A 16,990-nucleotide genomic window follows, 5' to 3' on the forward strand; every position below is an offset into this window, starting at 1 on the left:
TCTGAAGCTGCATTAAAAATGTTGACACAGCTGATTTAAGCGATAGGGAAAAATTGTGCTAGAGGAAAGAAGAAAAATCCAACTGAGCCATCTCGAGTCTGTTGAGACAGTTGAGTATTTTAAGACATTTGCATATACGCTACGACGCTGCGAGTGGTTCCATATTTTACAGTAAGGTACTGCATAAATCTACTCATCTTTTTGTTTTCTTTTTTTTGCTGTTGAAAGTATTGTGCAATACAAGGGCCTTTGTGAGCTAATCGAAGATCGTGTGTCGTCACCGTCCATCTTTCGGCCGTGCTGTGTGGTACCGTACGACGGAAGTGGCAGCGAGATGGAACGAACGGCCCGGTTGCGTCAAATTGTGGACGGAAAGCGAAAAGCTTTTTCCAGCGACTGGCGACGCTTTTTGACCATTTAAACCTCGCAGCAACGCAATGCCAACGTCGCCGGCGCGATGAACACAAAGGATGCAGCCCCATCCACGGCAACCTCCCGTGACCAGCTTGTTGTAACGTAATCTTTCCGTATCGATCTCGAAACCACGATGCGTGGCGACTTCTCGCACGGGGGTGCACCACCCCCGTCCTACCATCCCGGACATCATCATTGCCCTTTTGGGGTGACGGACTCCCCCCTCACTCTTTCTATTTCCCTTTTCACGCCCTCTTGGCGCTTGGCCGTGTTGGGTGATGATTTTAAGAAAATTACCCGTGCGCCCGACGCCATAATTAAGGACGCATAAGCTTCGTACGCATATCGATGGCTGCCTTTTGTTGCAAATGTGTGACTCGTTGGGTGTGCTTTGTGGAGTGTGTGTGGATAAGGCTTTGTTTTTTTGAGTGCCATCCGTAAATGGTTGCCGACAGTCTTTTTTTTTGCTGCTGCTGTTGGCAATAAGCCATTAAGCCTCGTGCTGGGGAAGATGGCTTTCTTTGTGTGTGATCGCTCGGAAGATGCTGGAGAAAGGGTGGCTTGTCACGGTTATTGCAAGTATATGTGCCTTTTTTATGGATTCCCTTCATATACCACCGGTGGTTTGGGTTAATATAGCCCATTAGCCTAAATAAAATTCCTTTTACGGTGGCTTATTACTGCGTGCCGTTTCTCAGCACATTTTTCATGCATCTTGGGGCGAGGTAGCGTTGCCTATATGGCCCGTACGACAAGACCGGATTTGATGTGAAGGCCATCCGGGCCGGATGAAATTAAACAGACGAACAGATGAAATGGAATCGATTCGAACGTCGAGTACAGCGGGCTTTGCAGGTGATGTTTCTTTGCTTCGGTTTCCTACGCATTTGCCCTTGATTTGCCAATTAAATTGAAGAAAAGCGAATCAGAATGGTTCCATCGTTGTGCTGTGCACGGAAGCTGGGTTGGCATGATTTTCATTTCAATCGATTCGTCTAGCACAAGTTGCGTTGATAATTGTTTCGCTTTTTTTTTCGCTTTATCTATAGCTCTACTCGGTACGATCAGTAATTCTTCCATCTGTGTTCTGAACGCAATAGGAAGAGGAAGGTAATTCAACATGAAATGAGTCGAATTTACTTTTTTTGCGGATTGCTTGCTGGCAGGAGTTAGCAAGAACATAGAATTGGACTTAAACTTATCCATTACGGCAAAATTGTGAACTGTCCTCCACCGCGATGCTCGAACTTTATAATTATGTCTAAGAATTTCGGTACATTTAGCTTTAGAAGAGTTGTGTAACAGATTGCTAATATGTTGTGCCTTATTTTCGTGTTTTTACAGATCAGATACATCCAGTATTGCGGAAATAGCGGACTGACAATTGTATATTAACGGTAAGCTACTGTGGAATTCCCACAACACATCACCACCAAGATATCAGTTATGCTTATTACTCAATCCAATTTATTACCGGCATATTTCAGTTCCGGGATGATAAGATCACATATTTATGGATGTTTCGATAAGATTGGATAGTTTACGAGTGGTGGCTGTGTGCCGAACGAAGTTGGGATAATGACGGGTTTGGTGGAGCATTTTTCGTACATTACGATGATTACGCTACAGTTGTTTTCCTGCGCGCCTGATAACGTTAGCAACAGTAGTGCGCACGTACAGCATTATTCGGTTATTTCCGCCGCATTCTGGGAGACAGGGCATGCGCAACTCCTACGACAGTTGACAGCACATGACAGTGTTGCTCACGGGGGTTTTTAAGTCCAAATGGAACAGGTTTTAGGTTTTGGTGACATTGAACTGTAATATGTCTGTGTCTTGTTTGGGAACTGTCAGTAAGTTCCAGGATATAGTTTTTGTCCAAAGATCTGAAGATCTTCAACTTCAACTTCATCTTAAAAAAGTTCCAAGTAGACGATAGAAATTCCAGTTCGACGTAAAATAAGGATTCCAGCTTTACCAGTTGAACTTCAAAAACCCACAAAGCCCCGACGTCTTTTGGGTTGAAATTTGTTTTTACTCAAAAAACTAGAGAGAGTCAGTTAAAATGTAATGTATTCTTACAACGTAAGCAAGTAGCATAGAACCACGATGAAACTATAAAAATATACACTTTACCTTGTTGCACCGTAACTCGCTCTAAATGGGTCATAGTCGAGATTATAAACGCTGCCAAGAAACAAAAACCGATTGGCAAAAAGGTTCCTCTGGCTGGCGCTTTGTCACGTAAAGCTTTTAAAGTACCTCGGTAGAGCTATACGTTAATTTGTCGATAAAGGCCAAATCAGATAAGCTGCGTTGAAGTGTGACCTAGCGATAAGCAGGAATACCGATAATCCGATCATTACCAATCACAATTATAAATATTGAGGTGTTTAGGCTTTTGAAAGGTGAGAACCGCATTCCCTCTGCTGTGCGGAATGAGTGTTTTTTTGCAAAATTAGTTAGTGAAATAGCTCATGGGAATGCTTGGAAAATTTAATACAATATTTAAAGTAAATGTAGTTAGTATCGCGCTATAAGAGTGACGTAGTAATTATAGATAATTGTGGCAGTGAATGTGCAAAACTTTCACTGCTAAGAAATCTCAATGCTAATACTGGGAAAAGTTCTCACGTGAAGGAGAGATTTCTGTACCATCTTCAGGGTTGTCTTTTTGAACAACAAACAAACACTTTTCACTACCACGAGCAGCAATTGTGCTTTTGTGCTATGCTGAAAGATTGCTTTATCTGTATAGCAAAAACATATTGGAAAAGCAGCGGTGAATGACTGAGATTGTACCATTTGCGGACGATAAACCGTTGCACTATATGTAGCAATGTGCTGCTGCTGCTAAACAGGTCATCAAAGGTCGGGCCGTGCTGTGAGAAGATTGCAGTTTGTAATGGATGTGAATTCTTGTGCACACACTGCGTTTTTGCACTGGAAGGTGCTTTCCGTCACCTTGTCCAACCACGCGGGGTAACCATGATGGGTCATGGAGTCCGTCCGTCTTTCAACCACGCTTTTTGTTTTGTGGTGAGAAACTCGAATGCGAATGCGATCTTCATTTGTTTGGCATGAGAGTTTGTTTACAATCGCTGGACAAACTGCTGGAAGATTCGAAACGCCCCCGTTATGCTAGTTTTTTTTGTTTAATAATGCCATTTTTCGCTGGATGGGATATTCGTTTTTATTGCTCGGGTTGCAACTGAAGACCAACGCGAAAGATTGTCCTCTCAAGTCGGTTGCAATGGTGATAAATGTTTGTGACAACAACCAACGACCATACCCCGTCTTTAATTTGCATACTTTACTTTATTGATGCTGGTATCACCGTGTAACAGCATCACCCATGAACCATGAATCTGTGTGTCGTGAGATATGGACAATATTTTTTCGTTAATGGATATAACCCCGTGCACCATGCATCCATTTGTGATTGCTAATTGTAAAGCTGTCCATGATTTTGTGGCACAGTGTGGCGTGGCTACTGTTTAGCTTTTTTACGTCCGTGACTCTGAGCTGTGGGGCGTGGAAGGATAACTAGCCCTGAATGAAAGGCGAATCGTGCGAAATGACATGGGAGATTTATAGCATTATTTATAGCTTATCGCATGACACGGCCGCATCGTTCGGCTACCACAAATCCGGGTGATTTTTTCTGCTTATGCTAGACATTACATCCTGATGGATCGTTGGGTTGTGTGGCTGTAGCTAACAAAGCGACGGAAATGGAACCATCCGCTGAGGTCTTTCTTCGTAGAAGTAGTGTAGCAGTGTGTGGTAGTCATTCATCATCTTTGTTGGATCAGCTATAAGTTTGTGTTGCTTGCTTAAGACGATGTTGCTTGTTCTATTAAGAAAGTTAGACGCCGAATAATTAACATTTGAAGAAGTCCAAGCATTATAGCATAATATGCGCTACAAGCGCTCGGAAAATTTATCGTCAATTTAGTTGATCATTGTCAATATTTCTGTCTAAATTGAGATTATTTGGTGAGTAAAATTGCAAAAAAGTAGCGTGAAAAGCCCTCTTCTATAGTGTATTTATTTATTTTATTAGTATCATGCTAGGTATGCCAGGGGATGTGGTCAAGAAAAAAAAACCTTGCAGACACTCTCGTGACACGCGGTAAACGTAGGTGCGCTAAAATCCGAGCGAGCTTTTGTAACATTAATTACCACCGTCCAGTGAGTTAAATATTTACTCGTTACTGGTTTGCCGGGAGAGTTCGCGACAAGGAACTGACATCGTTAGCGTAGTGTGAAAAGCCACTTCGGAACACCAGACCACTCTGAGCACATCGTGGTAGTAGCATGTTGCGATTTGTTTCATGCACGGGACCCACTCCCGATGATGATGCAATAGCTTTTGCCACACGCAATTTGTGCTATTATGTTGAGGCGAATCTATTGCAAAGCGTGCATCGTTTAGGCTGTTTAGTGTACTACTCCCTTGTGATACACCGAACCGAATTGAAGATGTTGCCACTATTGGCACGTCGTTTGCCGCGCTCCCCCCCACAGCGAGAGGGAAAATATAGTTCAAGTACAGATGGAACTGGCAAGCGCTTTCGCGAGCACCCGGACAACGATAAGTTCGTTCGTATTGGCCACAACATCCAACAGGCAAGTACACAGCGTATGACGTAAGGAAAAATTGCGGTGCTTTTTGTTTTGCCAATTAGGACGCAAGCCGCGTACGATGCGGAGGGCTCCACTTGCGAATGTCGATGCGAGGCTCTCTGGCCCTCCCGCGGGTGGGAGTTCACCGATCGTCGATCGCCAGCAAGATCTGATGCTTACTTCAATAACCGGTTTGTACGATCGGCGGGCCACCCCATTGATCGTGTTGGGATAAAAAGAAACAAGGTTCGTGGAGAGTCGTCTGTCTGAAGCCGTGCAAGCCATACGGAAAGTGTGTGTGTATGTGGCAGACGGGAAGGCTCCTGCCGGTGGCTTTGGGGCCATCGTTTCACGTTTCAGGTCGTTGTCACGCGAGCGGCGTTTAGTAGGTGACATCATTCTTTGGTTCAGCATTTCGCACCAACATTCTGGCACGTCTTACGCGGTTAAGGATGCTCGAGCAAACCTGCGTCAGCTGTTGAACGGTTTCTTTATGTTACGGATCAATGCGCTTCACTGGAACGGTGCTTCCCCCAAAATGGTATTACACAGGTGGCTTCATTCGCATTATTGATACGCTAAAGGGAACTTTTACTTGTTTAATTATTTTCGGTTCTAATAATGTAAGATGTTTTTTTGGAGAAGTTCTCAAAAGTAAGTCTGAACACACAACGAAGTAACTGTGGCCTGTTGATTATTGATTAAGATGAAATACTCAATTCATCCTGTTGGAAGTAATTTTGTGCGTAACGGAAATGTGCTATTCTTGGAGCTTTTTTTTTGTTGACTCTCTGAGCACTTCTACGAAAGAGGTTAGCTCATCCACTTTTGCGTAAGGGGTTTTTTTTGTCTCGCCGTTGCGGTAAAATTATGCGTAATACATGAGGCACACACCAAACTCAATCCAAACTGTTTATTTTATGAGCATAAACCATCTTCCGCGCTGGCAAACAAAGTTGAGTTCTTGGCGCAAAAAGCAAAAAAAGCAGGAAATTTTATTTATTCAAATGTGCTATGCACAAGCTTATGCCGCCAGCTTTTCGTTGCTGTTTTACTGTATTTTGTCACTCCTCCGTAGCGTAATTATCATCGCGCGGTGCGTTATGATCCAATTAAAACAATGTCAATGTCTATGGCGCGCAGTCAAAGCACCGGAACAAGCGCGAGGGATGAATAGCATTGAACGTAAAAAAAATCTCTAATTATACTTGATTAAATGTGGTTCCGCGGTGGATGCGTTGTGCTGGACCCGGCTTTCCTCCTTCCAGGGCAAGCTGCTGTTCCGTTTTTGTGCAGACAATGGTTTATGGGTTCAAGTCCATAAAGTGTTTCCGGTAGTGCGTGGTTCCGTTGCTCGCCGGCTAGTGCAAAATGTGTCTGCAGCTGTATTAAGGGTGCAACGCTTTTGTACGACCCTTGAGGGGGTTGATCTTCTATATGTGTTGGCGTTCTACCGTATGTAGATTGGAACCCATATCCGCACCAACATTTCACTGTCGGCGTACGTAGACGGGGTTGCGTGTTGGGTATATACTACCTTCAGAATTTTACTCTCACTCTATCCAGCGAATTTGAGGAATAGAATTTTACTTTGAGTCGTTGATAGATCCATTGATGTAAAGGGGTGATTTATAAAATCTCAGCCATCGGGTGGTGGAAACTTCATGAAACACCGGTAGTAATTCCATTCAATCATTGGCAATATCACGCAACTAGGCGAGTTTGTTTTCATCCCAATATTATGCGCACATTATGAAAAAGGGTAATCCAGGTATGGGAGCGTGATAGCCAATCCACAAAACATAATTGCTTTGCCTCTCGTGTGATTGTCAGTTGCATAAACAACATCAATAATTTATTTTTAATTACCACCTCACAACCTTTACCTGCACGCACGTCTGTTACCATGCTGCTCCGGAAGGTAAAATAAGTAAACAAACCAAACGATAGTTTCGAACCAAATACGTCTGGTGCATACGGTGGTGAGCCGGTGCAAAATAAATGCAGAAGAATATCAAATTTTATGCTATTAGGAGCTCCATCCATATTGGGTGTCTATTCTCTGCTCGAGTTTCTTGAGCTTGAACGCCATTCGGAGAAACTTCCAGCAAAAGAACTATGATTTGTGGTGTCCCAGTTCCTTAATTGGATCAGACACAATTGCGAGACTGTTCTAGGCGAGTATTATGTTAATAATTTACCACCAGAAGAAACCTCGCAAGTTGGCAAACTTTTTATGACACACTCCGTTTCGTTTGTCAAAGGTGGAATATGACTGCAAAGCGAGTGTAGTGTGGTTGTTTTTATGCTCGTAAATAAAAGAGCTGGTAGCAAATCCCTTCCTTCTGCTACCCGACCCTACAGTGAGTGAGTGGCACTGTCCATCATGGTTGGTTTGCCGCCAAATCGGTGCTCATTTCACATTCAATTAACTCGACGGTCGTTACGCACGATTCACTTGGTGCAGCAACAAAAAATAAAGCCCTCCGAGCTGGTTATGTTGATCGAATTATCCGCCTAAGGAGGACCAGCTGGATGGATGGAGGATGTGTGCTTACTCTCACAAAAAAAAAACGAAACATCGACAATGTGGAATTGACCCGACGAAGGGAGAGATATGGTTAATGCTGGAAAATGTGCCGTGATGTTATATGCATCTTTATGGTTATAAATGGGTACACGTTAACGATGTTTGAGTCGTGTAAAACGAATCTAAGGGAACCTTTTTTTTTTGACCACCGTACTAGCGGCGTGGTGGATCTGGTTTCGATTTCGCACATGGGAGATGTAAACCCGTAAACTGCGAACTTCTATTGCGATCGGTGCTGCTGTTGAAGTGCAAATAATTAATGCAATTGGCGATCGTTGTCGCTTTGCTGCGCGATCGTCACGATGTTGACGTTGATGGAAAACAAATGTTTAGAGCTCTGCAAGACACTGCTACGGAGATGCACATTCACTTCCACCGGTTGAGGTCCGTTGACGTCAGCATTCGTTGATTAACGATTAACGACGATCTGTGAATGCGCATTTCGTTCCAGGCAAAGGATACGTTTATTTACGGTCGTATTGCAATAAGCGACACTGAGGCAAAGGCAAAAGGCAAAGGAAATGACGTACAGGGTCGGACATCACAAGTGCAACCAGTGCAATGGCATAGAATACAGGAGTAAAACAAGTGATGCAGATGCCTCCCATCTCATACACATTCACAGGACTGAGATGGACGAATTGGCGAAGTAATATTGTTGAAGATGTATTATATAATTGCTGCTAACAACAATTATACCAACGTTTAACGTAATCTTGCTCCAATAAGAAGTAATAGTGAGTTAAAGGTGATATACGGTTAATGGAAAATATTTTTTCGAGATGTCAAAATATCAGAAATTCTTATCTCAGCCTCTTTTATCTGCTGCATTTTGAATATTGTGTCGCATTACACATTAATTGATAGGCTTTCTAATATTTCAGAGTAAGAATGTGTTTGTAGTATATTTATCGTGGATGGTTGCAGACCGAGGACCGAGGATGCTGATTCGGATTCATTCATTTCATTCAATGAATTATACTGATTTTATAAAACAAGAGCATTCACCAAACACCAACTAAAAACTAATCATTTAAAGATTCCTCTCAAACTCCAAGAGAAATTCATTCTTTGTTTTGTTTAACTGATCTTAAGAGTTGCTCATGTTAATTCCTCGTTTTAATAGTAAGACTGCAGGTCAGTCTATAAAATGAAACATTGTGCACTTTTTATCGGCATCGCCAGTCCGTCGTTGTTGCTCAGCTAAATGCAGTTGGTCATGAATGCAGCAGAAGGTGTACAGTTATGTTACTTTGTGCATGCTGGGACAATGAGCGTGTTCCTCTCTCGTGAGGTTCATCATCGTTTCAAAGAAGTCGCCGCTTTTGCATACAATGGAGAGTGAAGTGAAATTACGAAGCACAACAATCCACCGTGTACAATCCACTCCACTCGATGCTGTGGGACACACTCATGTTACAGAATGTAATCTGACAACAGACGGTGCGACAACACCGTGAGGTGGCATGCTTTACTAATGAAAATGGAGCACAAAATACAAGGGAACATCACTGTCAAGCGGCACCGCTGCAGTCTACTGCTCGGTCATCTATTACTCTCCACGATATGAGCAAAGGATTGTATATTGGAATCTGCGCACAGGTAGCGAAAGCGGAGGGCAAGCGCATGTTTCTGTGTATAACCTGCAAGAAACGGTAAAAGTGCAGCTAAATGGACGGCACTGGCAATGGCGGAAAGTAGAGCAGCGCAGTAGCAGTGCGAACGATGAATTGCGAACCTGATTCTAACCAATCGCAATTTGCATGCAAGATAGAGCACTTGAAGTTGTCCGCCGGGTCGGGTCAGTGGTTTGATTATAATAAAATATCGATCATTATTACAGTGTGCATAAAGAACCCATCCCTCCCATCCTGCGAGAGGCGCAGCGGCAGTGTGTGATACTTGATCCATGAGACAATGTCTGGCGACGGCGGAGACAAGCCAACCAAAGCAAGCGATGGCACCAATGACATCCGACGGTTGTCCGTTCCACATTTAGTTCGTCGTCGCTCATGCAGTCGACAACGGCACAAGAATGCTGTACTGTGGCAGTAGTTGAGCATCAAAAAATCAAGCTTTTCCGGCCTCGGCAAAGGAAGAGGTAATGATTGCAAAATAAAAAAAGGTACACCGTCGCCTTTGCGACATAGAAACTGGCTTGATTTTCTTTGCACACCCGAGCACCCGTGGCCCTTCGGCATGGGTCTGGTCGTCTAAATGTTGTGCCCCCTACTGGCGAGGTCCGTAAGCAGACTTCTAGAAAGTTGGCGGGTTTGGCGTGAAGCTCATTGTTCTGATGATGGATGCCTGCAGACACAGAACGGTAAGGCTGACCGTGTGCAGGCACCGAACGTACATGATTACATGTTGATTGAGCACAACAAGAGCACAAAATGGGCTTCAAAGCAGACTTCCGGTGCAGGAGGTGCATTAGGGCGACATTAAAATATTGTTTCCCGGTACGGTTCGGAACGGATGATGATGATGATGATGGTGATGAGTAGTACCGTGCACACTGAACCGCAGAGCAAGGAAGAATGTGTCTGGTTTTGGGTGTATTCATTTTCACCCATCCGTTAATTTTCACTGACCTCTCGTGGGGCGCGTGTGGGGCACTCCACAATGAATTGTAAACAAACAAACGAAAAAAAAGAACAATGTACTAACTTGACTGGGGAAGGGGAAGGGACTGTCCCATTGGAAGGTAAATAATTCTATTTTAATTATTACGCTTAATGTATTAAATTATACAGATTAGCGTTGTTGGGCTGTTTCCGTGAAAAAAGCAGGAAAATCTGGAAACAGCTGGTCACAAACGCATTAGAGCATATTTGTAGGTCATGGACAATATCATATAGGGCTTTTTCTTTTTCGTTGGCCGAATATGATGTACGGACCTGAAGAGTATCCATTCTGGACCTTTGGTGAGCTAGAGCATATCGGGATGCTATCTTTTAGATCCTATTCTAGAAGAGTTCGGAATGAAAACATAATCTGAGGGAGTAGTGAATTCTGCAAGTTTTATAACAATTGGCTTAAATAAATCTTTGGACTGTCTCTTGCTCCTTTTATCGACACTACTACCTCAAGAGGTCTGCTGAGGCCTGCCATCATGTCTGACTTTTTTTATTTTTTCCCCTCAGCAGGATAGTCAGTCCTACGTACGAGGGATTTTTGACTGGTCCGCTACCAATACATCATTCGTATAAAAAGGGAATAAATCCCTCAATTTTTTTCTCAGAATTCCCCCCAACTCCCCGCCAACCGGCAACAATTTTTAATACAGCTCCTCGGTTTGCAGGTATTTGGGCTTTACACACCTGACGCAATTTTCCGGCGATACTGCAGATTGATTCAACATTTTCAGCGGCGGATCAAACGGTAGGCGGAGTAGGCGGTCGCCTAGGGCCTCGTCGTGTTGGGGGCCCCAAACAATTTTTGCCAATTGTGCGATTTTTGGAAATTTAACAGCAGAGTTAATTTATAGCAAAAAAAATAATCAAAAAGGTACAAAATTGATAAAAAATATCTTCCTTGGTTATACAAAACATTTGTTTCTATGTAATTAATTGAATGCAAAGAAGAAAATCGACTTTGTGACTTTAAAGTATAACCGAAAGTACACCAGGACCGGGGCACTAATTTTCCCGTTAATCGAGAAAAATTTCTTTAAAAACTACCAGTATTCGAATGTTTAGTACCAGGAGAGCATCCACGGAAGAGGTAGCACCTAGTGCAGCAATTTTTGGTCGAAAACCGCCGAAAAGTATGCAATATTTAAACACTAACTTTCCCGTTGGTGGAGAATAATTTCTTCGAAAACTACCAGTTTCCGAATGTATAGTACCAGGAGAGCATCCACGGAAGAGGTAGCTCCTGGTACTACGCCGTAAGGTATGCAATGTTTATACACTAACTTTGCAACCAACTTGCAATGCAATGCGCCGTAAGGTATGCAATGTTTGTACACTAACTTTGCAACCAACTTGCAATGCAAGTTTGGTGCATGCAAGAAACTTGCAAGATGGCGCCCAACTTTGTACTTGCATGCAAACTTGCATGCAAGTTTTCGCATGCAATTTCTTGCATACAAACTTGCATGCAAGTTTGCATACAAACTTGCATGCAAGAACTTGCATACAAACTTGCATACAAACTTGCATGCAAACTTGCATACAAACTTGCATGCAAACTTGCATGCAAATTTGCATACAAACTTGCATGCAAACTTGCATACAAACTTGCATGCAAACTTGCATACAAACTTGCATGCAAACTTGCATACAAACTTGCATGCAAACTTGCATGCAAGTTTGCATGCAAGAAATTGCATGCGAAAACTTGCATGCAAGTTTGCATGCAAGTTTGTTGCATGCAAGTACAAAGTTGGGCGCCATCTTGCAAGTTTCTTGCATGCACCAAACTTGCATTGCAAGTTGGTTGCAAAGTTAGTGTACAAACATTGCATACCTTACGGCGCATTGCATTGCAAGTTGGTTGCAAAGTTAGTGTATAAACATTGCATACCTTACGGCGTAGTACCAGGAGCTACCTCTTCCGTGGATGCTCTCCTGGTACCATACATTCGGAAACTGGTAGTTTTCGAAGAAATTTTTCTCCACCATCGGCAAAGTTAGTGTTTAAATATTGCATACTTTTCGGCGGTTTTCGACCAAAATTGCTATACTAGGTGCTACCTCTTCCGTGGATGCTCTCCTGGTATCGGCAATCTGAAATAGCTGGTTGGTATGGAATTTCGTACCAGTCGATGGGAAGTTTGAGCGAGATGAAGGATGCTTTCAGTTTCATCCATCTTCCTTACACTAGCGATCGCTCTCACGGGTTTGATAGTGTGCAATGCAATAGTGATGGGCTAATTTATTCCACACTGCAGGTGTCACCTCTTGAAAAACATGTTTTTCTGGTATCGCAAATCTAAAACAATTGTGTTGTTCATCGCCTAAAACATCAACATGAGCAAAACAGGTTTCTAAGAAATTTCTCTGATTGTTACCGTAAAGTAAACCGATTGAAAACTGTACCTTGGGCAAAAAGTCGTAGAAGGCGTTGGACTAATCAGGATTCGTAAATGTACGTAAATCGTAAAAAATGTGACGTTGTAGTTCTCCTTAGCGCATACAAACGTTTATATAAAGACTAGCTTACTAGGCCCATTTACAGGGCTACGCAACAAAACTCTGAGGTGTACGCAAGGGATCTTTCTTTTCGAGATTTTGCTGGTGTTGTTAAATCATGTTTTAAGTACACCTCCCTAACATCGATAATGTCTTAGCAAAATTATAGGCCCCCCTTTAAAAATTCCGCCCTGGGCCTCCAAGGGGATTGATCCTCCACTGAACATTTTATAAACTGGCTTGTAATGATGACTCTAAACATTTGCTCCTGAAGCTAGAAAGATTCTCTCGGCCAGTTTCCAGTTTACTCATGACTCGCTTCCGCTTCTTGATAATGCCATTATCAATCTCTAAACATTGTGCTGCCATTTACCCGTATCGATCGATGATTGGATGATTTAATAAACTTTTACATGGTATATTGCACTGTCACTTGGCCTGGATGCGCCATATTACGTGCTGGAACCACAGATAAAAAAATATCACTGAGAAAATCATCAGTGATTGACGGTTTGATAAGCTGGAATGTGACGCTTCCTAAATTTCAAACTACAACACAGCCGAACCAATGGACGCGATTGATAAGAAGTGTATGTGTATGTATTTGGGCAATGCTGCGTAATGGAAACATTTGCTACTTTTCCTATAAATAGCACATCGGCCAGTTTTCCTCAACCGCATGTGATTCATGGCTACGTCCATACCAGGCACGCTGAATTTAATGGAGAACCGGTGTTATCACGTATCGCCGGTGCCAGTTCTTGTAGTTGTGATGAAATCCCTCCATTCGGCATGGCATGAAAGCGGATTCCTGCCCATTCTCTCGCTCTCTATCTCAATGTAACAGATATCAGCTAAAAAGCTAACGATCGCTGCTTCACACCTTTCCGCATCGTTTCGATCAGTCAATCAGGCGACCCTCTAGTGGCTGTAATGATGTTTCAAGAAAAGAAAAGAAAAAGTTTTCTAAAAGAAATGGAAAATCCTGCTCACCACCACCGACGCCATCCCACATCAGGTCGGACCACAGGCGGCGGTCAATTTCGGTGCGTTTGAAAAATCTGCCGCCAAAACGATGCCGACTTTAGTAGGGACATGATAAATAAAGCTTAATTACATTAGCCCAGACGTGTGTGAATGTGTAACTAGACAGGAGGGGCACACACACAACAACAAAAAAGTCGTGACAAAGAAGCACATCACGGCCCTCCGAGCTATCAATTTAACGCTTAGTGTTATTAATTTATTAAATCCCACGTTTTCTTTCTTCTGTCTGTTGCAGCTTGCCTTACGGTACCGTGCGGAACAGCGCCAGGAGAAGGAGGAAAACCTTTACAAAGTGCGTCAATTTCGTGGCGGACAATCTCATCACCTCGGGAGCGATTAGAAGTTCGAGAAGGTGTCTCGTTGTGCGTTCGGCCGCTGTTTCCAAAGCCTAACGACGTTTCCAAAGCGACAGATCATGCAGTGTGGCGTTGAAACCATGAACGATTGTGAGCGATCCCCCGGCCGTACTGGACTGCGCGTCAACTTCACCGAGAAGGGCGAGGTTAAGGAGCGCCGCGAGAAGTTCCTCACAGCCAAGTACGGCTCGCACCAGATGAGTCTGATCCGGAAGCGGCTAGCGGTGGAGATGTGGCTGTACGACGAGCTGCAGAAACTGTTCGATCCACCCGTAAGTCCCGGGGCCACAACTTTGCCGGACAACGGTTGTTAATTAATACGTTTAACGTTTGTTCTGTGTTGTTTTCTTTCCGGTGTTTTGTTCGGGTTGATCCTATTACTGGCGCGCAACGAGCGCAGACAGAAGCAATCGACGTGGACATCGATGAGATTCTAGACATGGACACCGATGACATAAGAAGATCGCATTTGTTCGTAAGTATAATGCCAGCACAAGGGAGAGGGAGGGGGCTACTATAAGTCGTGCATGTGGCAAAAGGTCCAAAAATAATTCTTCTTTTGATTGGAAACGGAACGATCTAATGTGCTGGGACGGTACGCGCACCGTACACAATGCGATCCTGGGCGAACGGATGGGCGCGAGCTGCTTCTGAAGATTATATTTTTAAATCGCATATCGTAACAATCGGATTTTGTGCTACCGGTTAAAAATGTCCATGATGATGCTGATGATGGGTGTATCATGGGCACGGCAGTGTTACCATCCCAACATCTGGCGGTAGCGTTGATCATCGGCAGTAAAGACCCCGACAAAAATCTCATAAAATCGCAACCGACCAGAAATGAGTAAGAGGTATTCGAACAACGCAGGCATTTTTGTTTTGCTGTTCCCTGGTGGAAATACAAGTGCGAAATCTGATTCAACGGCTGGCAGTTTAAAGTTTTGCTTGTTTTCTGTTTTGCTGTGCTGAATATGGGTAGCTAAAAGAGATACGGAACTAAGACTAATTCCCCTGCCCACGGTGTGTGACATTAAAGGGGATTTTGAAAAAGGCACATGCTGTAGAGAGGCCGTTTGGATTACGACCAGTAGGTACAAGTAGGTTCAACAATTCCGGTAGAGTCCAGAAAGCATTAGTCATTCCATCCCATAAGTGCAGCTTGGGTTTGGAGTCGAGGTTCCACTAGGCTTAGAATGTCCAGTAGTTTTAAAACATTCAATAGGTTCAAAAGCCAAAACGCCATGCCGACTCACCTCGAGTTCGTGCTAGTATCGAAATAGTGTCCTAGTAGGTTCATTAAGTTCTGTAATCGTCGAACTTGTTGGACATATTTGCATGTCTGGGTCCATCCTTGAAATGAATCACTACTCCAGATCTGTTTTAGTGCGTGTTGTAAACCTCAAATGGTATCAAATTGTGTACTATTTCGCATCGTTCTTCAACATATCGGTTGACTAAATCTATTGAACAAGAATTTTATAATGTTCGTTTGATGACTATATCCATAGTCTAGGTCAGTACGAATGGTAGCTTAATATCGAGCAATAAAAAATGGGCCCCAATAAATTTACTGACCAGTATGGGCCTGTGAAGGTCTGTCTCTCCGAACGCATATCGTAACAGATTCACTAATTCAGTGAACTAATTAATTGCACAATCTTTTACCATTCGCCAAACCGGCCACAAGCGAAACGCACTGCCAACGCCCCTACCGTGACTCCTCGTCGTCTTTTACGCCTGGTAATTAATTTACATATCCGTTTGCCTTTCTATCTTACAGAGCCTGCTTTCCGCATGCAAACGACCACCGCAAGACATATCGGTAAGTTTTGTGTTTTTTTTACTTTTTCATTCATTACTTTCTAACGTAACACGATTTGCTTTTGGATGTTTTAGTGGTGCTGTTTTATGATTTTGATCTTTCTTTTCACATCTTATTTGGTTCAATTTTCCTTCCAAATGTTATTAGTTTGGTAATGTTTTATTTTGTTATGGTTCGTTTTATGTCTTATTTATACTGTTCGGTTATGTCGTTGCCTTTAGTAAATAAATGAGTAATTGATCGAACTGTTTGGTTAGCTGATTCATTAGTTTCTTTTTAGAAAATTAGTGTCTATCTTCCCAACAAATTATTTAATTCAACCCGACTACAGCCTACATTTTAATTCTATCTCTCTGTATCTCTGCTTTTTTCCTACCATCTCGTTACAGAAATTCATTAGCGATCTTTTGGATAGGGCCAAAACTCTCTGAGCTGGACTGGTCATTTCAGTTTAAAATGTAGCGTTTAATTAATTTAATGTATTATCATTTAACGATGTCATCACCACCCAACCACTGGCTGCTACCAAGGCACAAAACCGAGATTCCGAGGTCCTCCATCCATCTGTTTCTGTGATTCTGGCACAAAAGCGTCACGTTACGAGGCTGCCGGTCCGACCGATCTAAGCTTTATTAACGTGCGTTTTAGCAACAATTACATGATTACAAGCAATGCTTGTTCATCAACATTGTGAAAGTGCATGCAGATAGAGAGAGAGAGAGAAAGAGAGAAAGAGAGAGAGAGAGAGAGAGAGAGAAAGAAGGAGAGAAAGAACCCGAACCTTGTGTTTTCATACACTGTATCGCAAAACTATATTGAGAGAAAGGACAGGAAACATTGTGAAACATGAAAAAACGCACGATGCACGTCTTTCGTTTTTACAAATCACAAACAAGTCTAGGGACAAATGTGTAGGAACAATAGGAAGCGATACAACAAAAACGTTACAGCTTCACGCATCAGGCAGTAATAACAAAAACCCAGAAATTGTCAA

General features: G+C 42.9%; 1 protein-coding gene across 2 annotated transcripts in view; it reads left to right on the forward strand.

The window, feature by feature from the left end:
* The window catches only part of LOC128300739 (protein phosphatase 1 regulatory subunit 14B), a 37,484-nt gene extending 20,802 nt beyond the window's left edge, over positions 1-16,682 (forward strand). For both annotated transcript variants that reach the window (XM_053036911.1, XM_053036912.1), the window contains exons 2-6: positions 1,759-1,811; positions 14,051-14,443; positions 14,572-14,646; positions 15,955-15,996; positions 16,386-16,682. In XM_053036911.1, coding sequence (XP_052892871.1) covers positions 14,231-14,443; positions 14,572-14,646; positions 15,955-15,996; positions 16,386-16,427 — 372 coding nt within the window. In that variant the 5' untranslated portion in view covers positions 1,759-1,811; positions 14,051-14,230 and the 3' untranslated portion in view covers positions 16,428-16,682. The remainder of the gene's footprint in view (positions 1-1,758; positions 1,812-14,050; positions 14,444-14,571; positions 14,647-15,954; positions 15,997-16,385) is intronic.
* The last annotated feature ends 308 nt before the right edge of the window (positions 16,683-16,990 follow it).

This window comes from Anopheles moucheti, chromosome 3, assembly GCF_943734755.1.
Source record: "Anopheles moucheti chromosome 3, idAnoMoucSN_F20_07, whole genome shotgun sequence".
NCBI lineage: Eukaryota > Metazoa > Arthropoda > Insecta > Diptera > Culicidae > Anopheles > Anopheles moucheti.